At 42.7% G+C, this 15,847-nt stretch overlaps 1 protein-coding gene across 1 annotated transcript in view; it reads left to right on the plus strand.

The window, feature by feature from the left end:
* Positions 1–2,437: 2,437 nt before the first annotated feature.
* unc5a (unc-5 netrin receptor A) overlaps positions 2,438–15,847 on the plus strand; it is a 102,767-nt gene continuing 89,357 nt past the window's right edge. Inside the window, exon 1 of the mRNA XM_067247590.1 lies at positions 2,438–2,548. Within this exon, the coding sequence (XP_067103691.1) occupies positions 2,455–2,548 (94 nt within the window). The 5' untranslated portion in view covers positions 2,438–2,454. The remainder of the gene's footprint in view (positions 2,549–15,847) is intronic.

Raw genomic sequence — 15,847 nt, forward strand, 5'->3', positions numbered from 1 at the left:
AGTGCAGCTCCCTCAAGGGACCCACGCGGTTGTTTGTAAACAAAAATAATATTAATTTCAAACCGGACACCTTCTTCGGGTCGAAGATTATTGACCCAGCGAATCATTTGTCTTTTATGGCTTGAATACGTTAACTTGCCATAATTGCTCAGTTTGTCAGAGGGAGGTGAAAAGAGAGTGTGTGTGGGGGGGGAGAACAGAAATTTGTAGCGTTTGACATACAAATGAGCCTCATGTTTTCTTTATGTTTATAGATCATTAACTGTAGACTGGAGAGTCATGACAGTGGTGAATTATTCAAGACAGTAGGAGAGAAATTGAGGTTATTTGTAAGATATGTGATTAATTGCAGATGAACAAGCTGTTTTAAATCTCCGGGTATTGTAACTCAAATTAGTGACGGGGAGCAAATTAATTACAACACCACAAATCGATGAACAACAGTATGCGTCAACTCCCTAGAGGGCTATGAGTCTTCATTGGTAGTGAGTGCTGGAGGAAATTTAGGACAGTGAGCTCCCGGCCTAGCTCCTCACATGATGGGATTGTTTGTGTCAATAACAAGGAAAGCTCTGGAAGAACACATTATCTTCTACGTCTCAACACACACCATCTTGCCTTGTTTCAGCAAACAAAACCGACTACTCTGGGACCTGCCAGCTGTCCTCAAATCTCAGGCAAAGCAACAACACAATGGAAAATCACCAAATATTCAGATTCAACAGAAATCAAACGAATATACCACCTATTCACAGAAACTCAAACAAATCCTCAGAGCCTGCACTTAAATCTGATTAGCTTAGATATCTTATCTGTGTGCAAAGACACTTCAGACCCACTGTCTAATGAAAAGGAAGATTCGAAAAGAACCCAGTCCGGTTTCAACTACTGTTTGAATTGACATTGAGTGGATTAGGAGAACAAAACACAGCTCCTTATAAACCACCTCACTGGTGACTTACAGTAGACTGAGTCATACTATTCTTCCCACATGATGCAGAAAAGTGTGTGGCTGTTTATCTTCCCATCCCTCTCCCATCCTGGGGCAAATGGAAGATGATCATAAATGGTGGTGGTGGTGGGATTCAGTGTGTGTGTGTGTGTGTGTGTGTGTGTGTGTGTGTGTGTGTGTGTGTGTGTGTGTGTGTGTGTGTGTGTGTGTGTGTGTGTGTGTGTGCGTGTGTGTTATTTACCACTGTCATCCAAATGGATGTTATTTTGACCTTTCTCATGCTGTGCTAGACAACGAGAGGTCTTAATGAGTTTGTTACAATAGCGAGGTTCTGTCTCTTATCTCTCTGTACAAAGAACATAATTAGCTGTAAAAATTGTGAACCTGTTTCTTCAGGTTATACTGATTCATTACTGTACGTGGGAGTGCACATATAACAAAGTCTTAATCCAAAGAGTAAACTAAGAAGTTAACAATAAACTGCTGTAGCTGCAGATAAAACATTTTAAAGACACGACAAGGTAGCTTGCAAATGCCTGTGTTCTTACGGAACGCGGTTTTAGAATGTAGGATAAACATAGCGCTTCTTAGAATCAGAACTCTGTATTGGAAGCCTGATCATGTCTGTTAATCATCGATATGAGTCCTCTATGAACAGTACATACTGTATACATCATCCAAATGAACATATATCTGCATGCAAATCACTGCTTTGATCCATGTTGCACACCTTAACATCTTTCCCATACATTGTGTACATATATAGATCACCTGAATTGGCTTGTTAAGGATGTCTCGGCGGAGTGGATGGAATTGCACAAAACATGCAACCTATAGGATATCAAGTCAGGCTTGACAGTTATTATTTAAGATGGTAACTAAAAAACAGGACATGAATAAGTGAAAGCAACGCAACAACGCACATTTTCAGTCCAAACTTGGGCTCTCTGCATGCATGATCAGAAAGAAACTGATAAGGATCGACTCTCTCACTCCATTCCGACACAGACGCAAACTCCGGTCCTGGTTTTGGCACTCAGTTTGTTGTGCGGCTCTCCGACTACTCACTCCTGCATTGCCGTGCAAGCAGATGTTCTTTCTCTAATGCTAATTTACACAATTTTCATTTCGGGAGCAGGTATTCTTTTACAGGAGGATAACCGACAGGCGGTACAGTGGTACACAAAGCGCCGGACGCTGGCACGTCACAGAGTTCTAAACGGGAAAACGGCTTTGGAAAGATACAGGAACACAAGACAGAAAGACCGAGGCAACGGCTCCTTTATTTACCACACCTGTGATGCGTTGTTTCTGAGCAACGAAGACGCGCGACGGGGATACCAATGGCCAGGTTACTGGAGGAAGATGCGTGCTGAGGAAGGACTTTAACGTAGAGGCGCTTAGAAACGGCTCTTTAAACGACTCAAGAAATCTTTCGGACTCAGAAATAGTCTATAAGTGCTTATTTAATCTTGAAACTTAAACGGAGAAGTAATACAAACATGATGCCCTTACACCTGGGGCCCTTTGTCCGCTGCAGACTCGGTGCCACCCTCGTGATGCCCTGGCTTCTCTTTGCAAGCTTTACCTGCATTGGTAAGTTAAACGTACATTTGCTTGTGGCCGTGCCTCAATTTACCTTCATATTTATTTAGATATGTATTTAAGGCCTTAAATGTTCAGTCAAAATAAAACATATGACAGTTTCTGACGACCAATGTGATACAGCTGGATAGGCTAATCAGAGAAGTTATATCGGGTCACGTTTGACCAATTCGTTTGTGCGCAATAGTCGTTACTGTCCTTTATTAGCCTTAATGTATCGAATTTAGGCTTCAACGATTATCTTAAATCGTGTCATTCAGGGCAGTTCTATGCAACCTTGATAGTTCCGCGGACACGCTGGTATTGAACAGCGAAAGTGTTTTTTTTTTGCACGAGTAGTAAATTGAGTGATCTCAAGCTAATGTGCCTCGGTACAATCGTTCATTGCCTCTTTAAATGAATGGTGACTTAATTATAAAAGTTAAACAAATATGTTAAATAAACAGATTGTGTTTTGGAAACATCACATGCTTTTAACGAACACAAATTGGCATGCTTGCATGATCTTTAACATAAGCGCTGCTGTCCTTCAAGCACCGCAGCAAAAATGTGTTAAACCCTTTGTAAGCTTGTAAGCAGCATTCCCGTGAATGGAAATGTGCTACGCTGGCGATGAGCAGCAGCATCCGAAAGCACGTTTCTTGTGGCCGGCGACCCGTTCTTGCTGCATTCGCAGTATTCTGACAGCTTTACGGAGTTGGTAGACGACCTATTCTTGCTGATGAGCTACTGATTTAACGGTGTAGCCCAAAGGCTGTAGTTTAAATTGCATGCAAATGTGCTTCGATGCACAAGACAATCAACAACTCTAAAGAAGAAGACGAGGGCGTGAAATATGGCAGGATAAGTGAAGCTGTGTATCAACTCCCTGAATATACTGTATGGGTTTAGGCTGCAATGTTCTAATTGAATAATTAGGCTTACAGTTGTATATCTATTTAACAATAATCGTTGAATGTCAATGTTCAATATTTATTTGAAGAGTTACCAGACAGATAGACAATTGTTTATCTTTTAGTCTTGAAAGAAATAACATTCATTCTGCAAGAATCATTCCAACACTATGAAATCCTAGGTCTCTTGTATAATGTCCCAGATGATACAACAAATGGAAAAAGCTGTCAACTGATTCCTTATCAAGCCACAAATTGAGTTAAACTTTGCATTTTATGCATTAGATGAAAATCCAGTGAACTACAGGCCAATGCTTTGATGAATGTGTACAATTTACCTGGTAGATGAAATGCAATCATTCACATTGAAATGTAAACATAAACATCGTTTAAATCCGTGGCTCTGTAAATTTGTGGAAAATGTTGGTGGTACGCCTTGCACGCTCCCCACCATGCGACTGTGCTGGAAGCTTCTACTGAGTGTCCTCACCACATTAAGGAATTCCACACTTAATTTGCCCCATGATTGTTTCCCTGACTGTTTCCCAGGCTGTGGACAAAATACAAACATGTTAAAAGTTGTGTAATTGCTTCTCTTGCTCCAGGACACCCAAAATACATGAGATGATGAATTAAAAAGGATTTGCTTTTGTATTAATTAGTGAATAATTATGAATTAATTAAGATTAAGTAAACATTCCTGCACCAGGGACTGTATTTTAAGCTAAGTAAATATCCCTTTTTATGATATGCTGAAATTGATGGTGTTTGATTGATATTTGGCACCTGTTTCTCATATACTATTTTTCAGCATGGAATTAGCGCAGCTAAAGCAGCCAACACGTGTAGGGCTATAGGCTCCTGTAAGAACTCACAAGCTGCTCGTACTGAATGGGGTGAGTTCCAAAAATGGATTAGACGATAGTTCTGGAGCCAGCTCATTTTATATCATGTCAGGGACAGCCTGGTTGGAGATCACACAAGGCATGCAACCATACTGTATGTAGGGAAGATGCTGACTCGGACTTTGTTAGTATCAAAAGCTGTCTTGTTCTTTTAAATGTTTCCTTGCCAGGAAACATAATTCAGGGATAAAGGTAGACCTGTCAGTCTAAATTTGAGGCAACGGGGTGCTTGGTTTTCACTGTGTTGTGAGTGATATGTCTGAATGGGTAAACCAAGGTTGGTAGAATGTGCATTTAGTCTGAAGACAAAGGACTGGATTACTTCAGTGTGTGTGTTGGGGGGTTATTTATGTATATATTTTTAAGTAAATACATTTGATAGTTTTGTGTAGTGTGTGTGTGTGTCTGCCCGCAGACCTCAGAATGTTATTTTTCTATGTGGTCCTTTCACTGTACGGAGAATATTCTCCTCATCACAAACCCAGCTCTCCATGCACACTCAGAGAATATTCTGGATTTACCTTTGTTTTATTTTGCCCATTGAGAGAGTTGCCAGACAACCGTTGTCTGGTTCAGTAAGGGAACTTGGGATTTCATATCAGTCTGCATTCTACTGGTGTGAACAATTGCCTCAGAGCAATATCCTTAGGGTTACGAGCTTGTGATGAGGAGAGGAGACAGTCAATACGACACAACCAGCGAAAAGCCTGAGTACAATAATGTAATGTTTTAGTTCTGCTGTTAATCACTGAGCACAGGCCGTGTCTCCTGTGACTTGGGTCTTTGTTGGTCTCTAACCTGATTATACTTGAATCAACACAAGGTTTTGCTCTCAAACTGTACTCACTAATGAACAGTTTTGTGTACCTCCATTGACTCAGTAACTAATGAGATAAGGGGAGAATAAAATGGCATGAACATAATTTATTAGGAGGGAAAATGCCTCCTGGTCAAAATAATTTAGAACCATTTCTTCTCTGTCACATGGATAATCCCTGGCAAGTCAGGGCATGGTGTTGCAGGGCATGGTGTTTCACATGGCAGAGACCCCCCCCCCCCCCTACACACACACACACATCTTTATTTTTTTGTTCCCCAGTTGCGAGAGATGAATTCAAATGATGCATGGGAAGTGAAGACTTGCTCACAAAGGGAATACAGTTTAACATAAAATTATTTATTTCCTTAACCCCTGATACCAGCCCAGTGAATTAGCATGATGCACAACTGCAGTAAGCAGCATGCGGGGGAAATTACACTTTGGGAAAAAATGAAAGCGAGGAAAGAATTAAAAAGATTGTCGTACTCTGGAGAGAACACATGCTTATTTGGGATCTCGTAGTGCTTGCTGAATTAAAAGTGGAAAAGAAAGATGGTACATTTTTCACACATGATTTGTTGTCTGGACAAATTGCTTCAATCCTCTGGTCATCTCACTCAGTTTCTTAAAATAATCAAGATGTTCAATAGAATTTCGTATAGTAGTTCAATAGTAATGTGTGTATGCAAAATGCAAATACACGACAATAACTTTAGTGGTACTTTGATTAATAGAGGCATTGACAATGGTTTGGCATAAATGCACACAAGGCAAACGGTGCATGTCAACACAGGTCAGCTATAAGCGACGGAGGAACACGCTTCATTTGATGACAAATGTCCACGCTCCTTATCTCCTGGAAGGCTTAATATGCCCACTCTCACCCCATCATTTGCAAATGGAGTTCTTGAGAAGAGAGGGAAGGGCATCCAGCCGGAGGCAGGGTGGACCTATGGAGGATGAACCGGGGGGGGGGGGGGAGGAGGTGGTGGGAGGTGTTATTTTCTGCAGTCAGTGCAGAGGCTCCGCAAAGCCACTATATCTCTGTCAAAATCTGCCCTTTTGTTTCAATTACCCCATTTCTATGATTCAGGCCTGTGTGCAGGAGCTGAGCTGGGACGATTTGCCTCCTGCAGTGGGCATGGCCTCTACTCCAGCAAGGTAGATAACCTTAACTACTGACCCAGGAGAAGATTATCCTATCTCCTAACCCTGACCTTTAACTATAAGGCTATAATAAAAAAATAAAACCTTCTGAGCCAGCGTCATTGGCTTGAAGACTGCCCTCTGTGCTCCATCAGCCTTCTACTGTTGCTAACGTGCGGTGCCCACAGCAACCAGTCAACCAATCAGCCAATCAGCCTTGAATCTTCAATGATAATTCAGGATGCTCTGGATAAGAGCATCTGCTAAATGCTAAATGACTAAATGTAAATGAGCATGTGGAGTTGAGGGCTTGCCTTCTCTGGAGGCTGTTCTAGAAGCTTCTCTCCCACAGGGAGAGTGTCTCTCTGTTCATGGAGAGCCCACATCATGCTGACCTTGAGCCCATCTGCACTGTCCAACCGGAGGGGCAGGGAGGAGGGGGGAGGAGGAGGGCTACATGTACACGTGGAGGACAGAGTTGATTGTCCTGAGGTCAAAGGTCAGACTTGCAGGGAGGTAGGAAACACGCTGGCTAAGGTGCTTTTAACTTTAAGCTGCCACATCAACATCTAATCAGACTGAAGAGGTGCTTACTGTCCTAATACCAGGAAGCATTAGGTCAAATGCTCTAAATGTGGATGAATCACATGGCTGTATATTATCCTTATGGCCGTTATTATTTGTGGTATTATACAATAACGCCTGACTCTTTGCTCCAGTGGCTTACCACCTTTTATATCAGGAGATGAACTGTCTATTTTGCACATCTGCAGACAAATGTGTTCTCTGAGAGGGGCATTAAATGATGGATAATTGTAGAGTGATGGATGGATGCTGCTGGAGATCGGGAGTGTCCTCATGAATGCAGCGCTCTTTCCCCCCCGCTCCCCGCCATCATGTTTAAGGGTCCTTCCTGTCCCCCCCCCCCCCCCCCCCCCCTGATCGTCAATACTTTTCTGCTACTGGTTAATTGGCCATCAATCTATGCCAGAGGAAGTGCTTAGGCCCCCGGAGGTGTCCTGGCTCAGCTCATCGCGGGGCTCGTGCCCGCTCCTCTGGGTCCTCTCCTGGCCTTTCTTTTGGCCCAGGTGGCAGTAACACGCTGCTCATCTGAATGCATGACGGAACAGCCCGGATTAATCGTTTCTCAGGGTAGCCACCAGGGAGCGATGTGGGAGAGTCTCTACCTCCTCATCATAGGGGACTGAGGGGTCCTGAAGATGACGGCGGTGATTAGGGATGAGTTTAACCGGAAGCTGCAAGGCAACTGTTCTTTGGGTAGAACAATAAAGGAAACTATGTATTGAATGTCTGATTGATGAGCCATTGATTTATTGTTCATCAATTGCCTACAGAAGATGACTCACGGGATGAGGATTGATACAGCTGGGTCTCTGTCATCACTGGATGAGCCAGCCTAACTGGGATGAATTTAGAAATTCCATCTAAGAGAAAAATAACATCTTAACATTCTGTGAAACTGAGAGTGTTCAAATGTTACGCTGTAACAATGATTTATTATCTTTTTGTCAAATCAATATGGTGAAATGGGCTAATATGAATGTTGAATATATTTGCTCTAATGCATTACTCCTCTCAAACCACAGTGATTGCCGAGCATAGTGGTGGATATGAATTTTTGTCTAATCTTGGGGAATGACCTTGAGCAATCTGATTGATTGTTCCTCAAGCAGAGAGTGAGAGAGGAGGAGAGAGAGTGAGAGGGGAGAGAGAGTGAGAGAGTAAAGAAGATTAAGAGAGTGTGTGTGTGTGTGTGTGTGTGTGTGTGTGTGTACTTGCCAATGTTCTTTGGTCAGCTTCTCCTTCCCCAAAAATACAATGCATCATGACTCATCAATTATTATACTATTTTTTTTGTGTGTGTAAAACACTGACAAACTGCTCTAGCAAAACAACTAGAGCTACTTTTTAGCTTCATTGCCATTACTCATGCTGCAACACATAATTAGAAATGACCTAAGGCTATCCAGACGGCTTGCTGGTGCTTGACTGGCAAGGGTATTTGAGAGATGTGTGGCTTAGAGGGGGCCTGGATTCTGTTCTCTCAAAGCGATTTTGTTGACAAGACGGGAGGCACAGTGACCTTTCATCATTATGTGCATGTGTCCAGACACTCATGCCTTGGGCAAGCAATTCAACTGAGTCAACACAATTCAGCATCTTAGCTCACTCTTTACCCCAGAAACCATGTTGGGCGTGTTGGGCGACGGGAGCCTGGAATGTTATATTTAGCTGCTATAGCTGGTTAATTATTTAACATTAATACACCATGGTTCTGTTTGCTTTATTTTATTTTGGGAAAACAGATTTTGTTGTAAAACTCAGATTAAAGGTTTGTGCCATGTTGACATTGTGGATCTAAGGTCTGTTCCCCCTTCTGGATTTAATTTCACCTCTACACCTCAGCTTGTTTTGCACGTTGGGACTTAAACCAGCAAAAGAAAGCCTAGAGTCCCCACCCTTCCAGAATGTTCCTGTGTTGCTCCATGGTTTAGAATACAAAAACGGCAACAGCACCAAGCCAAACCCCCGATCAGCAGTAGAATCCCCCACCCCACCCCACCCGCCCCCAGTCTTAGAATGCCCCCCCTCCTCTGTTACTGTTTTCCTCACATAAAGCCGCCTTGGTTGGAAATGGGGACTGAACATTACAGATTCTCAGCTTAAAGCAAAGAAGCAGATTTTCTTGGCGAGGCCAGGAGTACGGGGCCCACAGAAACACATTCAAGTCCTCACGCTTTTAGAATGAGTAATGATAACATTGGCAGCAATGGGAGTCGACCCTTTTACTAAGTGCCTTTTCCTTTAGGGTTTTTGGAGGCCCTTATATCATTTTTCGGCTTTTTTAGAAACATTTGCTTGTGTTCAAATGCAGGTGTTCAAATTCGAAACATAACATTTCAAAACATCAAAAAGTAGAAAAGGGAAAAATAAGATGCCAAAACTTCTGAATTTTTTACAACAACTGGACTCTTCAAGGGTTAGATAATTTCGAGTCTTGATTTGAGGTGATGTTTTTGTATTTACATTTACATTTACATTTATTCATTTAGCAGACGCTTTTATCCAAGTATTGATTGTTTTGGATCAATTGATTGGTAAAAGATTTTGGGTGTTTCTTTTCTTTGTTGTTATTAAATGCTGTATTTCAGCAACTAGTCAGATTATCCACAGAGAAACCGGCCTAAAGATCATTATTTTTAACATAACACCTTCGCTTCTGAAGACTGTACACATTCACTGTTTAGTTTAACGTCTATTCAGTTATTGACTCTGGACAGTGTCCCTTTTGAAAGCCTTTTGTGTTTGACATCATACATACAGTGTTAAAGCACGTCTAAATTATCTGGTGTTATATATGCCACTGCGTATTGTAAACAGACTTGAAAGGGTTTTATAGGTAATCAATAAAAGACACACCAACAAAAGCGTGCATAAAGGCACAGCTCCTAAACCAGAGCCGCTGATCTGCCTTGGTTCTTTCCAGAGATGTCTCTGGGACCAGATATACACACTGGACTGTGAGGAGGACTGTGAAGAGTCTCCTACCACACTCATGACAATGACACACCCCGGCTGAAAGATTTGGACGTGACTTGTTTATAATGTTCTGTTGTAACGCTTTCTTGGTACGGTTCTCGATTGATTGTATGATTTTGAAGTCTTTCTCCTTGGGAATCATCACAATTTCCTATCTCTGTGCGTTCCTCGATTCAGACTTTGGACCACAACACTGACTCCCCTCTGTCCACAATACCTGGAAGTGACTAGGTGTCAACAAGGAGAAACATAAATTGGGAGCATCTTTGACGCTAGATCGTTCACTGTTCCATATTGTGACACAGGATTGGGACCTCACACATCAAGGCTGAAACAAATTCTATCCAATTATTATCTTTCATTCTCCTCCCAGAACACATTTTTGAAATGGTTCTAAAGAGCTGTCATGGCAATGGGTCTCGGAGGTGACAGCTGGGGGAAAAAACTATAAAAAATAAAAAAAGAATAATCAAAGTAGCTTGACTGGATGAAAAATGCAGCTGTATGTCTGTAGACGCAAGACCTTAGAATGCGAGAACTGGGTAATCATTTTGAGAGGTTCATTTGCTGCAAGAAAATGGTTCTTTGAACATTGAGCTTTCTGCCTTAAAGTCTCCAACTCTCAGTCCAGATTTGTAAAAAAAGGATTTGTCCCAGTCGTGTTCAAAAGGGGAGAAGATGAAAATGTACAAAAACCAGCCCCGATGTATAAGAAAGCATATAATTTCTTTACTGGATAACCGTCTGCCAATCTGTCCCAGCGGCCCTTTTCTTTAGCCTGGGCGGGCTCCAGTCTTCCTTTAACAAGAAAGTTGTACCTGTTAGATTATATTACTTTAATCAATGGCATACATTAGCCGTCCGTGTGCATTAGTGCAGGGGCACTGGGAGCTTGCGAGAGGAGCACTCAGAAAGAAGATTTGGCTCCTGTGTCATGTCTGTTTTTGCACCACAGCTTCTGCGGCACCCCCTTACAGAAAATAGTTAATGCCATAAGGTATTTATAGAGCCAAATAGACGTATGGAGTAGCTTGTTTTTAGCCTTTGGATGGATAACACAGAATCTCACCTTTTGTTTGGATCTTGTTTTTAGAAACTAAAGTGCCGTTATGGTAAACTGTTCTTTTTTTCCTCGTTCTTCAGATACTTAACATTGAATGCATGTCAGAGCTCAACCAGTGTAGATAGTCTGCCACTTGGTGGGAGCCAGTTTGGATGCATGCTGCTCAACAGCCCAGTGAAGCCTGCCAAAACCCAAAGCAAACACTGGGACCCATTGTCCCAGAACTAGGAAGCGGCCAAGTGAATCCATTAACCACCTATAGAGGGGTCTGGGTTGTTTTCTACACACTGTAGCTTTGAGATATGTTGTTTGTTGTTCATTAGTCAGTCCACATTGGTCTGAGCATTGGAGAGTGCTGTGTTAGAATACAAGCCAGAACATGAAATTAAATGCAAGTATTGCACCACAAACAACAGCGTTGACGTCACTGTAACAAGGTTAAACAAGCCCACTCATCAGTGACATGTTGGTATAAGTTAGCTACCGTACACAAAATTTTGACTGGTAGCATTATGGAGCACTGAAGCATGGTGCATTTTTGTAGTGAATTCCTCTATCCTCTCTCAACATGTGATGACGCCCAGCAACTGTACAAGTGATTCCACCCACCAGAAGGTGTTTGATTTATACTGAGTCTGACTTATCAACTCCACACAGGCCATGTTGTCTCTGTTATCACCCCACCCAGACGCGGCAACATTTTGCTGTATTTCTGCATGAATTTGAGCTCGGCCCTAAATTTGATGACAATAGTCACAACGGCAAAAAAGAAAAATGCCACTTCCAGCAGAAAGAAGAGTTCCTCCCCTTCCCAATTTTTGTTCACAAGATTCCAGCAGTACAGTATGTTTGACAAGTCAGGCAGGCGGCTTTACACAGTGGCACGACTCAGACTGTCGAGTCTGCTCCCTACCTCGACCTCTGTCACACAATTAGCTGTCTGCCTTTGAGATAGCTAGAACAAAGGTGAACGGGCTGTATCCAGTCACAGCGGGGAGGGGGAGGGTGACACTCTTATGGCTCCGGGGCGCTCTCTTGACCAGAAAAGTCATTGGCTGTCACTAAGCATCACTGTCTCCCTCCCCACTAATGGTGTCCCCAGATTGAGCTTGGAGGAACAAAGGCTAGTCTTAAGAGAAAGATGTTGAGAGAGAGAGGAGGTCCATTAGAGCTGCAGGCTTTAGTTGGTGTTTTCACTGAGATGTGTGGCAGTGGCCACAGTCAGAAGCACGATGACAGATATGAGCCAAGGAACAATTATGGGTTGGTGTGCTTGCTGCTAAGCCCCCGGTTCTCTTCTATCACATACAATAATACACTCTGAAAAGGACAGAACACACACACACACACTCAAACACCAAGCAAGCTGGGTCACACACACATCTGGGACAAGGTCAATCCTTTCATGTATTTGGCTAATGAAGCCAGGCTGGGCTAAGCTAGGCTAAGCTGAGGGGAATCAAATACCGGAGGAGCCATGACCGCATATTTTGTCTGCTGTTGTTTAATTCATCAGGCTGAAAATCCAAAAGGTGAGGAAGGTAGGGGCTATGTGTACAAAGCAAAACAAATGGAAAAAAACACATTTTGTAATATCCTCGAGGCTATGCAAATCAAGTTAATTTGTCTGACGGAGCTGAATGGATTTCCCTTGTGATCTCCTGTAAGATATAATGTATTTATACAGTACTGTTCAGTATCATTTCTTATATCTCATATCTTTTTCTGAATTAATTTAACTTAAACAGAATGTACACTAGGGTACCTCTGTATTTCATGTTACTGGATGTCCACAGTCAAAAAAAGTTACGAAAAGGCATGTCGGAATAAATGGGTCTTTTTAACTTTCGGAATTTGATAAACGATAAGGTGAATTAAAAGAAAATCACAGAACCTTATTATGAAGCCATGAAGCCCTCATATAGTCAAAGACGAAACACTCCATTACCTTGGTGGGCCTCCATCTATTTGCTAGCAAAGCTAATGATATTTCTGTGCTTTAATTTGCAATGGATGTGACATCCAAAGCTAATTGGATTAAAAGACAAGCTCATTTGCCAAAGTTGTTTCATTACAGTTGTGTCTCATTAGTTGAGAGGCATATAAGCCTCCATACTAACTGGGTAAAATGATTGATAGTAATGGGTTGTTTAATTGTCAACTAAGGCAGAATGGGTCTAACCATTAATATTTCATGCATATGCTTCAAGCCCATGTTAAAGTATGACTGCTTGCTTGTTGTTGCTACAGTAGACAACCTAGCCTCATGTGGAACTGGGTCGTTTTTGAATTGTGTGGACTTAGTCCCTATGGAGAAATGTGTGAAATGCAATTATTTTGCCAATATGTCTGTTATTAGCCAGATGTAAGTTGGCACCGTTTAAACAATGTCCTCATAGTAAAGACCTCCATGGCTCATGTCATTCTACCTAGTCTCATGGTTTGGGCTTTCCCCTGTACCAGCAAGGTCACAGTACCACCCTCCCTGGGACATGCCCTGTCACAACACGGCTAGCTTGGGAACGCAAGGCCTGGGGGTCTTAGGGGACACGGCTCTGCTCGAGGGAACGCACCTGCAAGATAAACTGCCTAGTGCCTACTGATTAGTTGATCGGAATCAGCCTTACACCACCCTCGCCCTAGCCTCTCTCCTGCCTCGCTCCACCCTCACCCCATCCTCGCTACAACCTCACTCCATCCTCTCTCCGGGGTCAACTTTATTTTTCAATTGAATACCACTTATCGCTGATATATCTGGCTATTGGAGTCAAAGCTGCCTTTCCTGTTTAGCTGGTTTATTTTTCAAATGATTGAAAAAATAATCTGTTTGGCTTTATTGTGCTCAATCGTAGCATGTTTTCAGAGAACGTGGTTCCATCCTCATCCCCTGTATAGCCCCCCTCCTCCTCCCCCCTCCAGCTGACTAGACAGGGGATGTTCTATAGTTATCCAATTCCTGCTTGTGATCACTGTTTCATCCTAACACACTGCGGGAAGAGGATATTGGCTGGTCTTTATATCTCCGCTCTCAGTATGTTAGTGATGTTTCTGTGCGGACATCGTTTTAACCGATCCCTCATTCTCTGCAGGTGGACTATGTTGCCTTTCTTTTTCATATATTGAGAGAGCCGCTCAGAGGAAAGCCAACTGAAAGTTAGAAGTTCTAGTGGAGGAGAACAGAAGTGTTCACACAGCACTCCCACACACGCACAGACTAACAACAAGACTATTCAACTTGTTTTTCCCTGTGAGCATTTGGTAGCACAGCGGTATGAGTTGGGATATTCTTGTTCATTTTTTTTGACGTAGTTGGCCATGATCTGGTGTAAAAAATATGACAAATAACTCATCAGAGAGGAACTGTTGGCGGTGAATGTGTAAATATCAATATATTCAGTACTGTATGCACCGTAAAATGTTGTTGTTTAATAGCTAAATGACATATAGAAGGTACTGTAGGAGTAACTGTCACACAAATTAAGTTATGAGAGCGTCACTACTGGCATCAACATCATTGTTTCCATTTGCCCTGCCACCTCCTCACCACCAAAACGGCAACAGTTAATGGAAGGGAAGACCAGACATAACTGCTATAACTTTATTGGAGAGATCCTTGACCCCTAGATGCTAGGGTGATGTATGTCCCTCCCAGTCTCATTACTTCCCTGGTGCTCGCAGATACCAGCCAGCGATCGCGGCAGCGTTATCTCCCTATCTTTAATTTAGAAATGCTGCCGAACTGCACACAGGGTAGATGGCTATACACGCAGGGTGTCTGTCTAGCCCTCACATGCTTGTACCCTCTGCATTGTCTCCTCTCACTCTATCTGGCTGTGTTCTAATTGCTTATAATAGATCCCCTTCCCTGTGCCCTTCTCCTAATGACCACCGATAGCTGAATAGACCTTAAGAGGTTTCCATCATATTTGTTTTCAGCTATCAAGGCTTTTACAGATCATTGGTTTGTTTTTCAGAGGTATTGAGGAATACAGTATGTAGAGGAAATATAGACGCCCTGCCTGAACAATGCTGTTATAATGAGCTACGTGTTGAATTAATATCTGTTGCTGTGGCTGATGCATTACATACTTTACAGGTGGAAAAACCTGTCTTGTCAACTGCACTTGGCCATACAAGGATAAATAATCATGTTTATTATGGCCGTCTAGATACTTGAAGCTCTGAAAAGGCGATTTGGGAGGACGAGAAATAGATTGTGTTGAGGGATTCCTTGAGGTGCCTCAGCCATGATGGAGCATCAGTAACAACGTCCTTAGGGGGTTCATCTTTGCCTTTTTACAGCATTTGCCTTTCACGCGGCTGCGAGGCAGAGAAAAGAGTGCAATTTGTCTAAAAGGAAGAGACTCCAATCGATAGGAGTTTCATTACAGTTATGTTTTCATACTTGAGCAGAGGTTGGGTCCAGAGCAACGATGAGTGATGCTCTAACGTCCCGTGTCCCTTCTCCCGTCCCTTGCTCCTGAGGCCTGTCAGCCCAACGACTCGGCAACGTCGGGATACGTTTGGGCACTGGGTCCTAATCCACCTCTCTGGCATGTCCCCAGCCAACAGCAGCTGTCCAGTGTGTCATAGTGGATTTCAATCTCTGCCCAGACTTTGCAGCGGTGAAATACCGGAAGGTATGATCTTTCTGAGGGCTGCACTTATTGAATCATTGAATCATCTTTCAGTCTCTGGTCGCTACTAGAGGTAGAGGTAAGCAGCTTATGGACCTGGCAGTCCTATGTGTGGGGGTCTTGACTTCTAAGCTGTTAAAGTGAATACATGAGAATTTCAAGGAATATTTGCTTAAATATGCCGTTAAGTTTGTCACTTGGTTGTGAATTTGAACCGGTAATGCTAGTTTATCATGTTTTAGATTCCACAATGCGTGGTCACCAT

The sequence above is a fragment of the Osmerus mordax genome, chromosome 12 (assembly GCF_038355195.1).
Source record: "Osmerus mordax isolate fOsmMor3 chromosome 12, fOsmMor3.pri, whole genome shotgun sequence".
Taxonomy (NCBI): Eukaryota; Metazoa; Chordata; class Actinopteri; order Osmeriformes; family Osmeridae; genus Osmerus; species Osmerus mordax.